Consider the following 21,458-nt stretch of genomic DNA (forward strand, 5'->3'; position numbering starts at 1 on the left):
AGATGATATGCACTGGCTGGGTGGCTCAGTTGGATGGAGTGTCATCCCATGCACCAAAAGATGGTGACTTTGATCCCTGGTCAGGGCACATACAAGAGACAGCTGACTGATGTTCTTTCTCTCTCCTCTCTCTCTCTCACTGTCTGATTGATGAAAGTATCCTCGGGTGAGGATTTAAAATTTTTTAATTAAAAATAAGATGATGTGATTTAATACAGAAAATGCTCTAGGTAGGAAGTGAGTCAACTGGTCTCTACTTTTGGTCCCTTGGATGAGGTAGGTCTGTTTACAGAGATTTGAACTGGGAACCACATCATTTCTGTGAACCCCAAGTTGTCTCATTCCCTAGGTTTTGTAACCAGTACGTTGAAGGCATATTTTTATAAAAGGTCCACAGCTACATAATTCTGAAGGCATTTGGCAGGAAGTTTCTGCATTTGTTTTCTCAAGGTTCAAAAACTGCCCAAGAACTGTGATTTTTCATGGGATATATTTTCTAGTCTATCTTGAACAATTTTACAATTCTTCCAGGCTATTATTTATCCTCCTGGCAACATTTTCCACTCATCTTCTGGTATGAAGTCCTCTTTCTTACATCCCAAACTGGCTAAGTTAGGATCCTCCTCACAAACTCAGCTTAATTATTTCCTCCTCTAAACTACCACTCCCCTTGTGTGCACTTGCATGTACTTATTGGCTTATGTTCCAATGATCTGTTTTCTTGCCAGTGTTCATCTCTAGACCATGAGCTAGACCATGAGCTCTTTAATGGAAGGAACCACGATTTTATTTACCATCTTGAAACACTGCACGGCATAATAGTTTAGTACATGGAGGCAGGATTTGGAAGTTAAATCTCACACTTACAGGCTGTATATCTTTGAGCAACTCATTTAATTTTCCTGTGCCTAAGTTCCCTTATTTGTAAAATTGGCATGATAGTAGTGGCAAATTTAGGTAACTAGCCCTTACTTCTTTTAATTAGAAACCTTTTCGTGACTGTCACTGAGGGGAAAAAAGAAAACTTTTGGGTGCATTTTAAAGGTAGTCTAATATATAAAAGGGTCAAGGTTTCCAGGTAAAACAAATGCAAATAACCGTGTTGGGAAAAAAAGAGACTTGCAGATTCTGGCAGGCTATGCCAGACATCCTACCAGTTTCTCTCCATCATTGTCACACTGTGTGCCTTCTCTGACTCCCATAATATTCAAGGTTTCTTCAGTTACTCTTACTTGCGAGACGGCTACCTGCCCGGGCCATGCCTGGCATCCCACACTTAGGCTCTGCCAGGGAACTGATCCCCCTTTTATGTCACCGTCTGTGTGTAGATGTTCGATACCACACGACCGTCTCTGTGCTCAGAACTCCGGAAGGACTGATAATCAGCCTCAAGCTAATTTTCTCAACAACTTAAATCTCCTTTTGGACGCTTTCCCACGTCACCAGTCACTCTTTGCCTCTCAGAGTTCCTTAGCATCTCCTGTAGCCTTTAGAAATTAAGACACTCAGACCCCGCCCTTCGTGAGCTCCGTAATTACTTTGGCCGACGATCCCGTAGAACCTTAAAGCCTTGGCTCCGCCCCATTTTAGATACTGGCCCCACCCCTTCCCCCACTCTGCCTTCTGTTTAAAGTCCGGGGTGCACCTGGCTCTCTGCTTCCTCCTGGCGTGATGACGTTTGGGCGTGGTGACGTAGCAGCTGCGTGCGTTTCGGTGGGGAGGGGGGAAGGGAGTGGGTTTAGAAACCGCGCGCGTTGGTGGGTCGGTGGAGTGCCCGGGCCACCTGAGGCACGTGGCTTTCTTGAGGTTCAGGCAGCTGAGTGTGCTGTCTGCGGTCCGCCCCCTCGGGCAGAGGAAAACAGAGGAGAGGTTCTTTGGGGGACAGAGCTGGAGTTCGTAAAGAGGAAGGGAGCAACCGGGGGCTTTAAAGCTCCTGACGGCAGGCCTGCGGCCGGGAATCGTGGAGCAACTGAGAGGGGAGGGTCCCGGCAGCCAGAGTGCGCCCCCTAGGATCAGGGCTGGTGCCGAGGAGGGAGGGCCTGAGCCACCCGCGGGATGTTCGGGGCCCGGCGCCTGCTCCGAGTCCTGCGCTCCTGTTCCTGTTCCTCTGCCCCCTGCCCGAGACCCAAGCCTGCAGCCAAACTGAGCGTGCGGGAAGCTCTCAGGGCCCAGAACTCGAATGGGGAGCGCGTTAAGGTTCAGGTTGGTGTATGGGAAGGGGGTTTTTTGTTAGTTTGTTTTTGGGGTTTTTGCGGGGGGGGTTCTTTTTAGTGACTTATATGGCACATCCACGTCTAGGTTTGGCTTGTACTGTCAGGTCAGAACGGCTGGCAGGGAAAAGTTAGAAAATACAGGCGGTCTTATGCATTCACACTTTCCTCCTTTCATTGGCTTCTATATTTGCAGAACTGTTGTGACGCCTATAAAACGCTGGAAATTTGCTTTCACGGTACTACGGCATTACCTATAAACTTGGTCATTGTACAGCAAAGTAAACGAAGAAGTCCCATTTCCTTTAGTCCTTGTAATTAATAATCCACAGTTATATGCCGGTTGTCTTGAGCTAGCTCTTTGAGAGCAGAAAATATGTCTTACTGTTTTGGTATTCACACATGGTTGACTGTAAATATTTGTTCAACTAAATCATACCTTTCACTCGACCACAGTGCCTAACCTGAGGCTTTGCATGTAACATGTTTAATCAACTAGGAAAAAGAGTGGAGCGTAGCAGCTTGAAAGCTCTGGAGTCAAGCTGCTTATGTGTGACTCTCATTATGGGGCATGTCACTTACGTGCCCTAACCCTCAGTTTCCTCTTATGAAAGTGAACGTGGTAACAGGTATAATGAACAGTGGTCCAGAGTCACTAAATGTTAACTATTACTTCCCTTGCTAATAATATTCGCAGCAGTTCCATATAGATTTTCTCATAAAGGAGCAGGCCAAGCAAGGTCGTTTGCTGAAACAATTATTTGTGTTGTCCTCGCATATCCTTGGTTTTTAGCAGTATGTCTAATCTACCCTTCTGCACGTTTTTGGGTTTCATATTCTTTCCATGATCCAAATCAAAATTTTTCTTGAATTCGTCTATTAATTTGCCATACATTAATGACACCTTTTGTGTGCTAGTCTAAAGGCGACTCCACGACGAAAACAACCACCTAATGCCTCCATTGGAGGCTTCACTTTAGTGCTGTGCAGTCTGATATGATCTAGTGCTAGACACTTGTACTAGTTGCTACTGAGTACTTAAAATGTGGGTGGTCTGAATTGAGAGGTGCTGCAAATAAAATGCCAATTTTGAAGAACAAAAAATAGTGCAAAATATTGTTACATTGATTATATGTTAATTTGGGGGCATAATGGGTTAAATAAAATATTAAAATTAATCTCACCAGCTTTTTACTTTTACTGTGACCACTAAAAAGTGTAAAATTACTTACATAGCTCACATACTTTTGTTGGACAGCCCTGGTCTAATGGCTAAAACAAGTAATTTCAGCAATATAATAGATGTTAATGATATAAATAAAAACCCTGGAGGAAACAGGAAGTCCTTAACTGTGTGAGGGGGTCAAGGAAGACTCCTTGGCTGTAGGATATGTTGGGGACACAAAGAAAATAAGAGTTAGTACTGTCATGCGCCATATGACATTATGGTCAATGACAGATTACATAAAAGGGATGTGGTCCCATAAGATTATAATGGAGTTGAGAAATTCCTGCTCCCAGTGATTTGCTAACCATGATAACCTGACATAGTACAATGCATTACTCACATGTGTAATGTGAGTAATGCATCATTACTCACATGATGCTGGCACTGCTAGTTGTATAAAAGTGGAGCACATACAATTATGTACATGATACTTCTAAGGATGACAAATGACTGTTAACTGGTTTGTGTATTTACTATACTTTTATTGTTATTTTAGAGTCTACTCTTTCTACTTGTACAAAGTTTGCTGTGGAAGAGTATGCCATGTTACACTTGCAGCAGCCTCACACATCCTACGTTTACTGCATCTCTTGATTGCATCATTTTCTCTTGTGCTTGCTTTAATCTCATGTTGATTTGTGCAGTAACGTGTAAGTGTGTAGTAGCTACACCATCTAGATCTGTGTAAGTGCCCTCCGATGCCAGCACAAGATTGAAGTTGCCTTACAGTGCAATTCTCAGACTATATCTGTCATTAAGTGGTGCGTGACTATCGGTTTTTTTTTCTCCCAGGCGTGTTTGATGGTTAATCAAACACCATCAGTTGTTTCACAATTCAGTGAAACTGCTAGAAGAACATTCTCTCTTAACTTCTCTGCTAATTTAAGCTAGATGCAGTTGGTGAGAGAGCTGTTTTTAATGTTAATTGATCTACCTGAAGACGTCTCATTTATACTCAAACTACTTGTCATTTAAATTCAGAGTGTTTTGAAAGTTTATGTAGAATTTATGTTCATAATGAGAAGTTTCTTGAGAACTCTTTATGTATGGTATTTTGTAAAAGGAAATATAATCCCATAAAGATGTTTCTCATCTATAACTACATAATCTCCCTTCTTGGAATTTGATATAAAAGAAGGAAGAAACCAAAATGTATGCTCTGTTATTTGTAACCCAATTAAGAGGGTGCAGGGACAGGAGAAAATATGTGAAATAGCCAATATTGGGGGGATTGGTTATGTGCATTAGGCTCATCAACCTGGAAGGTCAGATATCTATTCAGAAGGATGAGCTTTATTAACAGAACAAAAGGTGGAATGCCAAAGCTGTATCTCACTGTAATAAGAACCATATAAAATTATATATGCATGTGAGCGAACTAAAAGCAATTGATTTGTTAAGGCAGGGTTATGAGGAGGTTTTTTTCTCTTGGTTTCATGTAGTCTGCTATGTGTATGTGTAATGAAAATGTAAAATGTTTACATGTTTTAAACTCACATTTAGAAATATTTCTCTTCATTAGGGATGGATTCGTTCAGTCCGATCCCAGAAGGAAGTCTTGTTCCTGCATGTAAATGATGGGTCCTCTTTGGAAAGCCTTCAGGTTGTAGCAGATTCAAACTTTGACAGTAGGTGAGTTAAAAAAAAAAAGTGAGTCCTTTGACTGTTTTTCATCTTTTCTGCCTCCCATTTCCCTAATCCAGCATTTACATTGTACCCTGCATGGTCTTTCTAAACAAATCTGCTTTTCATAATTTTGAGGTTCAAGTCCAAATACTTAAGATCCTTCAAGCTCAGGCCTTTCCTCCTCTGTCAGACATATTCATGTCACAATATTCCCACCTAGCCTTTGCTTTAGTCTTTCTTAACTGTCTGCAGCTTTTTACCTAATTAAAGGTAAAAACTTCTATCATTAAATATTTTAATGTCCTTATAGCAAGGTTTGTATGAAAATGAGGGTTGTGTATAATGATATTTTGTTTATTCTGTGTTGTTACTATAGAGAACTGGCTTTTGGGAGCTCCGTGGAAGTTTATGGAAAGTTGGTAAAAAGTCCAGCCAAAAGACAAAATGTGGAGCTGAAAGCAGAAAAGATTGAAGTTGTTGGCAATTGTGACCTCAAGGTATGTTTTCTGCCACTTTAATGGAGGCTGTTTAGGCTTAATTTAAAACATTAGCAATTTGTTTTAGGTGTGATTATTGGGAAGAATGCACTTAGAATGTGTTTTGATTGTGACTTCCCACATCATTGAAACAGGCAGTAGAGCCCAAGGAATGTAGAGAGAGTAGCAAAAAGTATCTGTGTAGACAGATGAGTGTTCTGAGTGAGAGCTAAGTTTTACTCTGTGCATCTCTGTCACAGTTGAAAGTTGCCACTTTTACAAGCATGCCCAATGACAGAGACATACGAGGGCAGACCACGTTCTAAGGAAAGTTCTGTCTAGAAGTGACTTGCATGACCTGGAACTGTTATGTCCAATACAGTAGCCATTGGCCACCTGTAGCTGTTTAATATTAAATTAGTTAAAATTAAATTAAAAACTCCATTCCTCTGAGTCATGAGCCATATTTCAAGTCTTCAATGGTCATATGCAACTAGTGGCTACCATACTGGAGAGCACAGATGCAGAACATTTCCATTTCTCGTAGAAAATTCAACTGGACAGTGCTAGAGTGTTGTAATTCTTGACTGAACAAAGAAATTCTACATTAAGACATGTTTATACCTGTTTTTGCAAGACTTTTCTGTTAGTAGCTTTTTATTTGTAGCCTGATGAAGAGGTTAGCAGGAATAAAGGAATAGATTATCAATCTAATTTCCTTTTTTTTTTTTTTTAACCTTTTCAAAAAATTCCTTCAGTTGGAGAAAATGAGGCCCAGCCAGGTGAAATGACTTGCCCAAGGTGATACAGCGGATTCATGGCACAGCTGAAATTGACATATGTAGTAGCTGTTTGACTCCCTGTGGTTTAGAGATACTCATCTTTAAGTGTTTAGTGAACAAAAAAATAAGGAAATATAGAGAAATCGCATTATTTTAATTCATTTTTAGTTTTTGGGGGGATAACTGGAAGAAATTAAATATAGGCAATAAGAAGAAAACAGGCAATTTCTTAAATGTGTCATTTTGAATAATTTTCTAAGAAATTCTAATTGACAAGTAAAATCAAGAATCAGGTTCTGAGATATCTGAAAAAGAAACTGAAAATATTTGGAACTCAGAAAGGAATGGAGACAGTAACCATTGTTGTTTTTCCTTTTTTAGAGGGATATATGGCTATTAAAAATTTAGTGTGTTTAAAATGTTCTCCCTTGGCTTGTGTAGGTGTTGATAACTTTCACCTTCTCATTCCCTTCATTTCAGTGTTATTTGTAAGTACTCAGACATTAGGGAATTCTGAACCACTTCACAGTTTCCAAATTCCTGTTAATGTGGTCATATTTTTCACTTTCGTAAGTGTGGTACCTATTTCTGTACAATGTAAATTAATATATGCACAAGGCCTAAAAGGAATAGACAAATCTAAAAAGGCAACCAGGGTAGCTTTTTCACTTAGCTTCTTTGTTATCTTTTTATTGAAACTTTGAATTTGGTCTGAAAGTTTGTTTCTGTCTTCTTAATCTTGTAACACCAGTGTGAATCAGGTGGAAATACTTCTAGGTAGATTCATAATTTTCCTTAAATTTTCTGCTAGATAACAGAAAGTTGTTGACCATTCATATTCTTAGGTAGTAGTGCATGCTGGTAAACAGTGATTAACCTGTCAATTAATTATGGATGATTGTGGACTTTCAAGACATTTGGGTGATTTAAAAATTAAGTACCAGCTGTATGTAAACAACTGTAGAAAACAATCTTTAATATGTACAATATTCTAAACTACTCTGTGCCAAACACTGGACTATTCTGCATAATTATATCCTAATCTCTCTACTCATAAGTAGTGGTTGATGGCTGACAGATAGAAATTTGGTAAATAACAGATTAGCCTCAAAGACATTAAGTGCACTTGCCCGTGGTTTCATAGTTAGTAAGTAGTAGAGCAGAATTAAAAATTACATCTCTCTGATTCCACCTCCACCATTCTACTAACTCATTGGAATTAATATGGACTATATTCAGTTATATTAAGAAATAAAGAAGGAAAACATCTTAGTTTTGTTCTAAAGCACTACTATTTTAAAAATGCCCTGGAAACTACCTTGTTAGCTACTAATTTTTTTTTTAATTTATTGGCAGGATTTCCCTTTTAAATATAAAGAGAGGCCTCCTCTGGAGTATCTAAGACAATTTCCTCACCTTAGGTGTAGGACTAATGCCTTGGGTTCTATACTGAGGGTTCGCAGTGAAGCCACAGCTGCTATTCATTCTTTCTTTAAGGTAAGGTGTTTTGCTTCTTAGTGTTCTGTCTTGTAAAGAAATTGTCTAATTATAACTCTGGAATATTATCCTGCAGACTCTGTTAGTTAGTTATTCCAAGCACCCTTTACTATCATGGTATTTTTCTTTCTTTTTTTTTAATTGATTTTAACTTTTCTCATTTTTTAAAAGATTTTATTTATTTATTTTTTAGAGAGAGGAGGATGGAGGGAGAAAGAGAGAGAAACATCAGTGCGTGGTTGCCTCTTCTGCGCCCCCTGCTGGGGTCCTGGCCTGCAACCCAGGCATGTGCCCTCATGGGGAATCGAACCAGCAACCCTTTGATTCTCAGGCTGAGCCACACCAGACCGGCTAAATTTTCTTTTTGATTCTGAGCAATTTAATTATGATGTGTCTTGGCACAATTTCTTTGTGGTTGGAGTTTGTTGAGTTTCTTAGATCTATTCTTTTTTATTTTCATCAACTTTTTTTATGTTATTATGTTTTCAAATATTTTTTATGTTTCTGCCATCCTTTGGGGACTTCAGCTACCCAAATATTAGGCTACATGATGGTATTCCCAGAGCTCACTGATGCTCTTTTATTTTTTAAAATTCTTTTTTTCTTTGTGTTTTTCTTTTGGATAGTTTCTGTTGCTGTGTCATTGAATTTGTTTTTTTTTTACAACATTTAATTTGTTGTTATTTCTATCCAGTGCATTTTTCATCTCACACATTTTAGGTTTCATATCTAGATGTTTGATTTGGACCCTCTTAAAAAATGTATTCCATTTCTCTACTTAATTTTGAACATATTCAATATGGTTTTGAACATATACAATGCAGTAAAAATACTGTTTTTATGTCTTTTTTCTAATTTTAACATATCTGTCAGGGGTCAATTTGGATTTATTAATGTCCTCATTATGGATTATGTTTCCCTTCCTCTTTGTGTACCTGCTGCAAATCTTTGATTAGGTGCCAGACATTATGAATTTTAAGCTGCTTAAGCTTTGTTCTGGTATGCAGTTATTTGAAAACTGTTTGATCCTTTGTGTCCTGGCTTTAAGTATGTCTGGAGAAGTTCTCAGTCTAGAAGTAATTATTCCCCACTACTGAGCCAAAGCCTTCCTGAGCACCTAGTGCCTTGTGAATTAGTGGTTTTTTTTCAGTCTGGCTTGTGGGTTCAGGCAAGGTTTCCAGCCACATGTGAGCACAAGGCACTGTTTTCCGGTCTTTTTGGGTGGTGCTTTTTGTGCCCTTGGATGGTTTCCTCACAAGTATAGGCTTGATCATTCCTCTACTCGGGTGTCAAACTCATCTTCACCAGGAGCCACATTAGCTTCGCAGTTGCCTTCAAAGGGCCGAATGTAATTTTAGGACTGTATAAATGTAACTACTCCTTAACAGTTAAGCAGGAGCTCAGCACTGCAGCCGGGTACAAACAAGGTGCCTGGCAGGGTTCGGCCTGCAGGCCTTGTGTTTGCCACTTGTGCTCTACCTAATGCTGCTGCATGTGACCCTCTACCCATCTCTGGAGTTTTCTGCTCATCTCTGGAGCTCTTTCCTCTCTGGTACTCTGTCTTGAATTTTAGTCACTTTGGTCTCCTGAGACTCTTAGCTCCATCTCCTCAGCACAGAGACTCTGCTGGGCTCCACTTTATCACCCCACTCTCCTTGCTATGGCTTGGAAAATCTCAAGGCAGTAAGCTGGGCTGCTGAAGGGGTTCACTATGTTTGTTTCCCGTCTTCCAAGATCACTGTCCTGTGTTGTCTGGTATTTAGTATCTTGAAAACCATTCTTTCATGTGTTTGCTTGTAGGGGTTTCTTTGTTGTTGTTGTTCTGTTTTTGTCTTGTTTCAGTTAGGAGGGTAAATCTGGTCCCTATTTTTCCAGTTTGGTCATAGACATACTATAGACACGCACACATACTGTATATATACTATATGTACATATGTGCCATATATATTATATGGTATATTTATTTATGTAGTATACATAGTGTTTATAGTATATGTAAATAGTAATTAAAATTTCAAAGAGGTGTTGATCAAGTAGATTGATCTAATGATTAAAGGCATTTTGTCTTATTTAGTTTTGCTTTTCCACCATTCCCCCCAACCTGGGAAAGCTGCAGTGGAATGTACAATGGTTGGTAAGTTGATGAGGTGAAGGGACCCTCCCCCTCATGTGGATGGAGCTTGGTGGGGCAACAGCAAGGAGTGACCCAGAACATAAAGTTCATTGTGATTCTGTGTGGTTTTGGTACTCTTCCTATGGCCCTTCTCCAGATGCAGCTAGTGTGCAGAGATTGTTTAATGTATGCCCTTCCCTCTGTCCAAAGTCATGTGGACCCACCTGTTGCAGCATACAAGAGAGTTCTTGGTTTTTGAAAAGTTCCTTCAGAGTTGATTTCTGGAAAAACGGCGAAAGAACGGCTTTAAAGCATATACTGTACTCTTGAATAAACGAAAATGAATCACATTATACAGCATCACCCCATTCCAGTTTGAAAGGGGGCATTTACATATGGCCTCATAAACTTTCTTATGCAGCATCTATATGGCCTTTCAGTAGTGCTTGAACCACACAAACAGAAAATTTGTTCAGATCTGAAAATGTTTTCCCTCATTTGGCCTTAACAGCTGAGAAAGAGGACCTATACTAACTCTGGAGTATAGGTAGTTTTACACACTTCTGGCCACCAGGTGGTGGTATTTGCAGCCCGTTGACTAGTGGGCTTTACCTTTTTTCTGCATTTCTTTGTTACAGGAAGCTTTTGCAGATATGTAAACAATTAAAAAAATAAGGGAAGAAATTAGGAATTCTTAAGTCAAAAAATAAGGAAAATAAAGTTAAAAAGAAACACTTTAAATGGTTGAAAATAAATTTTAACACTTGGCGATCGTTACAAAATAGGTACTTTTTTTGAGTGCTGTAAATTCACATTTTAATTGTAAAGACCTGGAAAATATAATCCAACTTCTATAATGTTACCCAATTGTATGTGTGACAGTTAGGATTGAATTGTTTACAGGGATCAGAGGTGAGCTACATGACATATTAAATAATTGTTATATATTATCTAGTATTTGGTACTTCAGGGTCTGGCAAAAGTAATGCCTACTTAAGTGTGGTTGGTAAGGTAATAATATGGGTGTAATAATTTATACTTTTAATTTGAACATTTCACCTAAAATGTCATATGGAGTGCTCAAGTGTGATATTACATGCTTATGATTTTGTAATAAAAGATTTTGTAATAAATCAGGGGTGTTATTTGTGCCAGACCCTATATTTCTATGAGTTGTAACTATAGGCTCTCTAAAAGATGTTAGGACTTAAAATGTAAACTCTTCATAAATTTCAAATCTAGAAATACAGAAAAAATAAACTTGAGCAATACCTTTTAATTAGGATACTTTAAGCATCTAGAGTTACTGTTTTGGTTTGAGTATCAAAAATGTTTTGTGTATAACTTGGTTTGCTCATAAAATCGACACATTTCTTATGAACTAAAAACTGGCTGTCTACAATCCTCAAGGAATGAGTCATTAAGAAGAGCTGAGTTTCTCAAATAACAGGATTATCTGTTCAGGCACCAGATTTTCTAAATTCCAGTGGAAATTATCCTACAGTGTATTGCATACTTCCCTGGCTTTCTAACTTCCAGGAAAAAAGTTTACCCTTTCTTGATGAGTCAGAATTCTTCCTTTGAGTATCACATTTTTTCCTCTTCTGTATGGCAGTGCTTTCAAAGCCTGTCACAGTATGGAGTGTTCTTTGTCCCTGTGTTGAATGACCCCAGACTGCTGTGTCTTCGAATTCCTGTAACTGTTTTCTGTGGATTATTTTTTGGGGGGAGGGCGGGGGCTGTCTCCTTTTGCTTTTAGTTTTTGTTGCCAGTGGTGTGCCTGTGGCTGGCAGTTGCTGCTGTGTTGTTGTTGTTGCTGATTCTGATAAATAAAGATACTTATTTTGGGTGTGTGAGTATGTGTGTGAAAGAGAATATAGTTCATGAGTCATTGAGTGATGTGTATGGGCCTTAGTACATGGATTTTGTAATTTTCAGATATTCAGTGCCTTATAAAATATCTGGTTCCAGAATGTCTATCAAACTATTTTGATATTTAGAGGCAGTGGGTGCGATCTGAAAAATTGGATGAAAATCTGTGCTTTTATTTTTGGTTCCTTCTCTGGCCTTCATACTTCTAATTAGGAGCCACCTTGCTGTGGTAAAGGATAAGGAACTCACACTAGTACCGCAGTGGAACAGCTGCTGGCAGGGCTTCTTCAGTCCTGGTTGTTTATTCTCCTTTTTATCTTTCTCCTTCCCTGTCCGCTCCCCTTTTTTGGAATATATCCTCAACGCTTTATTTTTCTTCTTTTTGTACACTGTATAGCTTTCGGTGGTAATGTCATGGACTTTGATCTGATAAGCCTTGCTTGCAGCATTAAGCCTTTAAAAGTTGGTGACCCCTTTTGAAAGGTTCAGCATTGGTCGAGGGTTAAAAATAATTCCCACTACTTGAGTGATTTTTAAAAAATACCATATAGTTATTTTCATAAGATTTACAGTGATGTTTCTTGTGGCAGTTGACCCGTTCTAACTTTGGCAATTATATTTAGCCGTTAAATTTTCTCCTCCCTCTCCCCCACCCTCTCTCCGCCCTCATTTCCTTTGGATTTTTCATTTCCTTTCTTTGTTTACTGCACTCAAGCTCATGGTTGCCTGCATTTGTGTGGAATAAATGATTCATGTCCATAATTCGGCTCCTGAGAGATAAAAGTTTTATGCAGTAATGTTATTATTGATTATGTTTCACGTGTTCCCTGTAACGTGCTCTGTGCAGCACCTCCAGGCATTCGCTCCCAGACTGAGTGCATATCGGAATGCTTTCTGAGATTCCTGATTTAGAGTTTGAGCGTTTAATCCGTCTACATCATAAGGCATGTTGTTAACTGGATGCTCTGTATCTTAACCAGAAAACTTGAATTTAACGTTTTTACGAAGGAGGGAGCAAACTTGGGAGGTCCCTGGTAACACACTGAGACATTTTGTATCCCACCAGTGATAGGCAGATTTAGCAGATTAGAAGTATATATACGAATTCATTGTATTGATTTCAAGACCACAATTTTTAAAAATACTTCTATTTAAGATTTTATTTATTCATTTTTAGAGAGGGGGGAAGAAAAGGAGAGAGAGAACGGGAGAAATATCAATGTGTGGTTGCCTCTTGAGCACCCAGAACTGGGGACCTGGTCTGCAACCCAGGTGTGTGCCCTGACTGAGAATTGAACTGGCAACCTTTTGGTTTGCAGCCCACGCTCAATCCACGGAGCTATACCAGCCAGGGCAAGACCACAATATTTGCATTAAACACATATTATTCTGTCTCTTGTAGCCCAATTCCCCTTTGGTTACCTCTACACCCACCCTGCAACATTTATGCCTAATGTAACCTTTTGCCTATATCCATAGTCAAAATGAATGAAGCTTAACCTTGAAGTTGTTGAGTTATTTCAATCCTACTAGCAACAGCTTTTGTGGTTCACTAATGGAAATAGTCTGAGACTCTGGAGCAGAAAAACTGCAGTTGGGCGCCTCAGTAATGGATGCATTTGCTGCTCACAGTCCTCTTTGAGGCTAACGGAAGTGCACTGCCAGTGCTCTGTGCAGTGCCCTTGCCATCAATTTAATGACAGACATTCTAAAAAATCATTTCTGCCTTGTTTGCAGTTTATTTCTGTAGGGCATATTTGTCAACTTTGATTTTTCTCCTTTTCAGTGGTTTGTTACAATTGAGGATCTCATTGCAAAATACTGAACTTTTCATTGATCACTTTGTATTCTTTTAGCAATGTGGACAACATTAGTTATTATACTTTAACTTTGAGGGGTTGGGTGTGTGTGTGCGTTAAGTCACTACCCGTATGTTAGAAAAGGGGAAGAAGAACTAGTACCAGAGACAGACCCTGAAGACCTACGTTCCTGTCCTGGGCTGCCATTGACTAGTTGTGTGACTTTGCAATTCATTAACCTCTCTGTGCTTCAAGTTCCTAATCTTTGAAATGAGGAAATTGGACTAAATAATGTGTAATTCATTTCCTGATATAAAATTAGTTGTGCTTCTCTACATAGTAAAACACTCAGCTTGGTACTTCAGTAATTTTATTTGTGGGGTTGGGGAGGGATTTAATATGGCATTCTCTTAATGCTCTTTTAATTGTGTAATATATATTTTCTTGGAATTATTTCATATGCAAGTATACTGAAAAAAAAATGGTTTTTCTTTTTCTTCCAGGACAGTGGCTTTGTGCATATTCATACTCCAATAATCACATCCAATGACTGTGAGGGCGCTGGAGAACTTTTCCAAGTTGAAGTAAGTCGTGCTTGCCACCTTGGGGAATGTACCGCTTTCTGACATTTTTCATCTGAGGGTTTGTTTTAAATTCAATAAGAATTCTATGGGTAAACCATGACTAGAACCTGAGATTTTTTCAGTAGTAATCCTTTAAAAAATGTAGAAAATTCAAACTTCTCTGATTCCTGTCCTGTCAGCTATATTATTTAAAATGAGTAGGTTTTCAGTTTAGTACTCCATTTGTTTTCTTATATAACTATGAATTGGTGAACTGGAATAATTTGAAGAAATTAATAAAGATTCTAAGATATCTTTTGTGCAAATTCAACTCCCAGTTAATATTTTTGGATGTAAGTCATATTTTAAAAAATAAGTCAGCCCTGGCTGGTGTGGCTCAGTGGATTGAGTGCTAGCCTGCATACCAAGGGGTCACTGGTTCGATTCCTGGTCAGGGCCTGGTCCCCGGTCGGGGGCATGCAAGAGGCAGCCACACATTGATGTTTCTCTCCCTCTCTTTCTCCCTCCCTTCCCATCTCTCTAAAAATAATAAGTAAATAAAGTCTTTTTTAAAAAAGATCAGTTAAAATAGAAAAGTATGCATGTGACTATTTTCTTTTTCAAAGTCTTTAAAAAAAAACATTTTTCATAAGAAAGATTCATGCCCTAGTTGAGCGGCTCAGTTGGTTGGAATGGTGTCCCATACACCAAAAGGTTACTGGTTGGATTCCTGGTCAGGGCACATACCTAGGTTGTGGGTTCAATCCCCACTTGGTGCGTATACAGGAGGTCCCCAATGTTTCTCATGTCAATATTTCTCTTCCTCTCTCTCCTTGCCTTCCTCCCCCCTTCCTCCCTCTCTAAAACCAATAAAACACATCCTCAGATGAGGATTAAAAAAGAAAAAGAAATTATTTATGTTCTGTACACCTCATGAAGGCTCTTATTTTAATTCTTTATTCAGCAACCATTTTTTGAGCTCTTAATAAGTTCAGGCATTGTCAGCTTGCCCTTGTAGGTAATTTAAAATTTACTAGTTTTTCTTACTTGTAGGCAGTTGAAGCCTTTTCATTTACCAATTTGCCAGCCTGCTTAAACTCATTGGATAGTAGTGTAGTAGTTTACAGGAAATGTATTTTGATAAGTAGTGCTTTTTGTATTTCTTTCATTTATTCACTGACTTCTTCCTCCTCCTCCACCTCCACCTCCTCTGCCTCCTCCTTCCCTCTCTCTCTCTCTGTCTCTTTGTTTCTGTCTCTTTCTTTCTCTCTCTTCACCTGGGGACTTTTTTCCCCCCATTGGTTGTAGAGACAGAGGAAAGGAGAGAGAGAAGCATCAATTGCCTCCCAAAAGTTCCCAGACTGAGGATCAGATTGTACATGTATGTACCCTAAGGGGGGTTGGGAATCCAGGATTGAACCCGAAATCTAGGATGTGCCCCAATGGAGAATTGAATTGCAACCTTTTGGTTATGGGCTGGCACTCCAGCCAACTGAGCGACACCGGCCAGGGCCACTGGTTTCTTTAAGAACTCAAGATTCTTTATATTGGGTTGATTCCACTGAATGACAAGACTTATATATAACTGCTCTCTCTGGTTCAGTATGTTTTCACTTTTGTAAAATTTTAACTACAGTATTATATTAGTTTCAGGTGTACAACTTACTGTTTAGACATTTACATAATTTTGTGGTGATCACGCTGATAAGTTCAGTACCCATCTGACACCATATATAGTTATTGCAACATTATTGACTGTATTCCCTATGCTGTACTTGACATCCCCATTACTATTTTTATAACTGGCAATTTGTACTTCTTAGCCTCTTCATTTTTTCACCCAGCCTTACAGCCACGCCCCTGCATGCAACCATCTTTTTGTTCCTATATCCATGAGTTTGTTTCTGTTGTTTGTGTATTTTTGATTCATCATATGGTATTTGTCTTTCTCTGTCTGCCTTATTTCACTTATCATAATATCCTTTAGATTCATCCATATTGTTGTAAATGGCAAGATTTTCTTTTTTATGGCTCATTTTCCATTGTATGTATGCACCACATCCTCTTTATCTAATTATCTGTCAGTGGACACTTAGGCTGATTCCGTATCTTGGCTGTTATAAATAATGCTGCAGTGAACATAGGGGAGCATATATCTTTTGAAATTAGTGTTTGGAGTTCTTCAGATAAATACCCAGAAGTGGAATGCCTGGGTCATATGTTAGTTCTGTTTTTAATTTTTTGAGGAACCTCCATACTGTCTTCCACAGTGGCTGCACAAATTCTCAATCCCACCAACACAGCACTAGGCTTCCCTTTTCTCCTCATCCTCACCGATACTTGTTTGTTGATTTATTGATGAGAGACATTCTGACAGGTGTAAGGTGATATCTAATTTGTATTTCTCTGATGATTCAGTGACATTAAACATCTTTTCATATGTTTGTTGGCCATCTGGATATCCTCTTTGGAGAAATGTCTGTTCAGGTCCTTTGCCCATTTTTTAATTGGATTGTTTTTTGTTTTGTTTTGTTTTTGGTGTTAAGCTGTATGAGTTCCTTTTGCATATTAACACCTTATTGGGTATATCATTGGTGAATATCTTCTTCCATTCAGTAGGATGTCTTTTTGTTTTGTTTTGATTTCCTTCACTGTGCAAAAACTTTTTAAATTTGATATAGTCCCATTTGTTTATTTTTTTCTTTTGTTTCCCTTGCTGAGAAGACATCCAAAGAAATACATATTCTACCAGTGAGGTCAAAGACTTTACTGCCTTTTTTTTCTTCTAAGAGTTTTATGTTTTCAGGCCTTAAATTTATATCTTTAATCTATTTTGAGTTTAGTCTTGTATATGGTGTAAGAAAGTGATCCAGTATCATTTTTTTGTATGTATCTGTCCAGTCTTCCTAACACTGTTTATTGAAGAGACTGTCTTTATCTCATTGTATATATACTTGCCTCCTTTGTCATAGATTAATTGACCATATAGGCATGGTTTTATTTCTGGGCTATTATGTTCCATTGATCTAGATGTCTGTTTTTTATGCCTCTACCATACTGTTTTGATTACTATAGCTTTGTAGTATAGTTTGATAACAGGTAGCTTGGTACCTGCAACTTTGTTTTTTCTCAAGATTGTTTTGTTTATTCAAGGGCTTAAGTGGCTCTATGTACATTTTAGGATTACTTGTTATAGTTTTGTGAAAAAATGCCATTGGTATTTTGATAGGGATTTTATAGAATCTGTAGATTGCTTTGGTTATTATGGACGTTTTAATGATGTTAATTCTTCCTATCCATGAGCACAGTATATGTGTCCATTTATTTGTATCCTCATCAGTTTCCTTCTTTAATGACATATTTTTCCAAGTACAGGTTTTTTACCTCATGGTTAAATTTATTTCTAGGTATTTTATTCTTTTTGATGCAATTATAAGTGGGATTGTTTTCTTAATTCCTTTTTCCAAGAGTTCATTATTGGTGTATAAAAATGCAGCCTATTTCAGAATATTAATTTTGTATCCATCTATTTTACTGAATTCATGTATTCTGATAGTGTTTTGATGGAATCTTTAGAGTTCTTTCTGTGTAGTATCATGTCATTTGCAAGTAATGACAGTTTTATTTCTTCTTTTCCAACTTGTATGCCTTTATTTTTCTTTTCTTGTCTGATTATTGTGGCTAGGACTTCCAATACTATGTTAAATAAAAGTGGTGAGAGTGGACATTCTTGTCTTGTTCCTGATCTTAAAGAAAAAACTTTTAACTTTTCACCATTGAGTGTGATGTTACCTGTGGATTTGTCATAAATGGCCTTTATTATGTTGAGATATGTTCCCCCATTCCTACGTTGTGAGAGTTTTTATCAAAAACATACTGGATTTTGTTAAATGTGTTTTCTGCATCTCTTGATATTGTCATATGATTTTTATCCTTTATTTTGTTTATGTGCTTATCACATTAATTGATTTGCACATATTGAACTAGTCTTGCATCCTGGGAATAAATCCCATTTGATCATAGTGTATGATCTTTTTAATATATTGCTAAATTTATTAATATTTTTTTAGGACTTTTGCATCTATGTTCATGTAGGATATTAGTCTATAATTTTCTTTTTTTATAGTGTCATTGTCTAGTTTTGGTATCAGGGTAATGCGGGCCTCATAAAATAAGTTTGGGAACCTTCCCTGCTCTTCAGTTTTTTTGGAATAAAATAAAAAGGATAATTATTCTTTAAATGTTGGTAAAATTTAGCTGTGAAGCCATATGGTCCAGGACTTTTGTTTGTTGGGAGTTTTTCAATTAGTGATTCTATTTCACTAGTAGTTATCAGGCTGTTCCAATTTTCTCTTGCTTCCTGATTCAGCCTTGGAAGATTGTATGTACCAGGAATTTATTTTTTCCTGGCTATCCAATTTTTGGCAGATACTGTTAGCCTGGTTTTCCAGGGGTGTTCCCTGTATGAGTCGTGTGTTCTCTCCTGTTATAGTTGGGTCTCAATTGCTGTTGGCACAGCAGTGTCTGGGATTGACCCTCGGGCTGACTGGCCGTGACTACAGCAGGCAAGCTGCTGTGTGGGGACTGAAGTGGGAGTCACTGTAGCAGGACTCTGGTGCTAACTGAGTCCATTCTTAAGGGGGGTTGTTTGTGGAGCTGGTTGGGTATGTTGGCCACCAAATATGTTGGTTGTGGAGCCTCTTGGGATAGGCTCAGATGCAGACCAAGGTCAGCCTATGTTTGTGTTCAGTTGGTGCTGCCTCATGGACTCTACAAAGTGGTCTATAGTTGGTTGCCACTTGTTCTGGGTTTGAAGGTACTTGGGAGAAGCTATGTTGTGAACCAAGGCCAGTTGCCACTAGAGGTAGGCTTAGCACTTTTTGGCGGGTACCATGATAAGACCTGAAGGCAACAGACACTTAATGCCAGGCTTGTGGCTGCTTAGTAGAAGCTATATTTCAAGCCAATACTGGCTGCAGCTTTTGCCAGGCTTGGGACCAGCTGATGAGAGTTACAATGCAAGTGAGACTGGTAGTCATTTGTGCCAGGTTAGGACTGCTTTGCAAAAGGTATAGGGCATGTTGAGGCCAGACAGTGCCTGTTTGGGGTTTGTGGACCTTTGGGAGATTTTAGGATAGTCCACAGTGAGCCAGAGTAAGCTTGTGTGGGAAAACGCTGGGAGTGGCTCAGGCCTGGTGCACAGGCTGGGTGGGATAGAGTCTTAGAGAATCACCAGAGCTGGGTGAAAGATGTTATGTTAGCAAGGTTAATGGAGGGCTCAGGTTTGGCACCTGCCTTCACCTGCCAGCTGGGTTGGGGAGAGTTCTCCATAAAGGATCAGGGGTAGCTGCCAGCTCTTTTGTTCCCAGAGAGAGCTGCCCTGACCCCTGTCCCTCCAGCCTTTGCCCTGAAGCTGGTCAGTTCAGTTCCTTTCCATGTGTCCCTGGCTCTTGGAGCTGCTGCCCCTGCTCTGGAGCCCAAAGCAAGTGAGTTTGTGGGTGAGTCCCTGCACGGGCCCCTCAAGAGTCACACCTGGGACTCCAGAAGCCCTGTTTCACTCAGGTACAATCCCCACTGGTTTTCACAGCCAGGTGTTATTAGGACTCCTCTTCCTGGCACTGGTGCCGTGGGCTGGGCAGCCAGTTTTGGGGTGGGGTCCTCTCCCTCCTCATGGGGAACCTCCACCTCTGAGATATCCCTGCAGATTCTTAACTGCCACACCATGGCATCTGCGTCCGTGTTTCTCCTACCTGTCTCGTTGTGACTTATTTATATTCTTAGTTGTAAAGATTTAGTTCAGGTAATGTTTAGGCACTTCTGAACGATGGTGGTTCTATAATTTAGCAGTAATTTTGATGTGGTCATTGGGGGAGGTGAGCACAGCATTTCCCTACTACCCCGTCTTGACCCAAAGTTGCCTTCACTGTTGACTCCTGGTAATGATGCGTCCTCTTCATATTATTGAACCAAGTATTTACTGGGAGAAATTGTCTTTATATATTGAAGTTCTTAATGAAAAAAATAATGAAATGCTGTCTTTTTTCATACATAGCTTGAAAAAGTCTTGATAGTCTTCTGTAAAGAACAGAATAAAATTGCTTCTTTGAACATTTAAAGTGAGATTGTTAGCATCTGTCTATGTGAGTTCAAAGAAGGTAGCAAATAATAAAATCACAATACATTCAGCCCTTTGCAGTGTTCTTCATCCACAGATTCAATCAACCAGAGATTGATCATATTGTTTTAAAAGTCACATTGCTTCTCACATGCACTGTGTAGTTACGCCTACAATGATTGTGTTTGTACTGAATATGTACAGACTTTTTTCTTGTCATTATTTCCTAAACAGTATAACATGACGACTATTTACTTAGCGTTTACTTTATATTAGGTACTATACGTAATCTAGAGATTATTGAAAGTACATAGGAGGGTGTGCATAGGTTATTTGCAGATATTACATGTTTTATATAAGGAGCTCGAGTATCCGCAGATTTTGGTATCTGTCGGGGATCCTGGAACCAATCCCCTGCAGAGACTGAGGAATGAGTGTATATAAATTATAAAAATACATTTTTTCTAGGTATTTATGTTGCTTACTTTCTATTTTGCACCTTAATAGTCTTCTCATTGTTGAAGTGAAGATGAATCATCTACCTTAAATACATTTATAATCCATAAACCACTAAATATTAAAAAATAAATGACAAGGAAATTTAAAGGCATTTTTACAAACAAAAGGAATTATTAAAGAGACCCAAAATAAACAGTAAAAAAATCTGTAACTAACTTTAAAAAATGATAAATTTGGAGATAACTGCTTTGCTACAAGGGAAATCGCATAAGCAAGACTGACTGATCACAGTGTGTGTATATTGGCTTCTAAGCAACACAAGGCAAGTTACCAGATAAGTATAAATATGTCAGAAGGGAAAAAATCTATGTGTTTCTGAAGCTACCCAAATGTTCTATATTCATAGTATTTCAGGGCCAGGTTGAGTAATTTTATAGTGGAATTTGACTTCCCTGTTCAGAGTGCCTGAAGGGATGCTCTTGACTCCATTGATCCTAGACCCCTGCAGTCAGGCTCTGCCTCAGGTTTCAGCAAGGTGTAGCTTTTTGCTGTGACCTGCAGTCTTTGTTGCTTTCAGAAGTTCCGCTGAAAGACTCCTGCCCCTGCCAACCTTCTATCCTTTGAAATCAGTGCTGCTTATTTCCACCTCACACACCTCCATCCTTCCAAGCTTTATTGTATTAATTTCCTCCTCGCTGCAGGTAGAGTCAGAGGGGGT

General features: G+C 38.8%; 1 protein-coding gene across 2 annotated transcripts in view; it reads left to right on the plus strand.

Annotated features, from left to right (window-relative positions):
* The first annotated feature begins 1,701 nt into the window (after positions 1-1,701).
* NARS2 (asparaginyl-tRNA synthetase 2, mitochondrial) overlaps positions 1,702-21,458 on the plus strand; it is a 115,258-nt gene continuing 95,501 nt past the window's right edge. Inside the window, exons 1-5 of one of the 2 annotated variants that reach the window (XM_028516662.2) lie at positions 1,702-2,202; positions 4,961-5,070; positions 5,441-5,561; positions 7,679-7,819; positions 14,107-14,187. In XM_028516662.2, coding sequence (XP_028372463.1) covers positions 2,056-2,202; positions 4,961-5,070; positions 5,441-5,561; positions 7,679-7,819; positions 14,107-14,187 — 600 coding nt within the window. In that variant the 5' untranslated portion in view covers positions 1,702-2,055. Of the gene's footprint in view, positions 2,203-4,960; positions 5,071-5,440; positions 5,562-7,678; positions 7,820-14,106; positions 14,188-21,458 lie in introns of those variants that run through there. The other variant, XM_036028754.1, reaches the window with a different exon arrangement.

This window comes from Phyllostomus discolor, chromosome 6 (genome assembly GCF_004126475.2).
Source record: "Phyllostomus discolor isolate MPI-MPIP mPhyDis1 chromosome 6, mPhyDis1.pri.v3, whole genome shotgun sequence".
Classification (NCBI taxonomy): Eukaryota; Metazoa; Chordata; class Mammalia; order Chiroptera; family Phyllostomidae; genus Phyllostomus; species Phyllostomus discolor.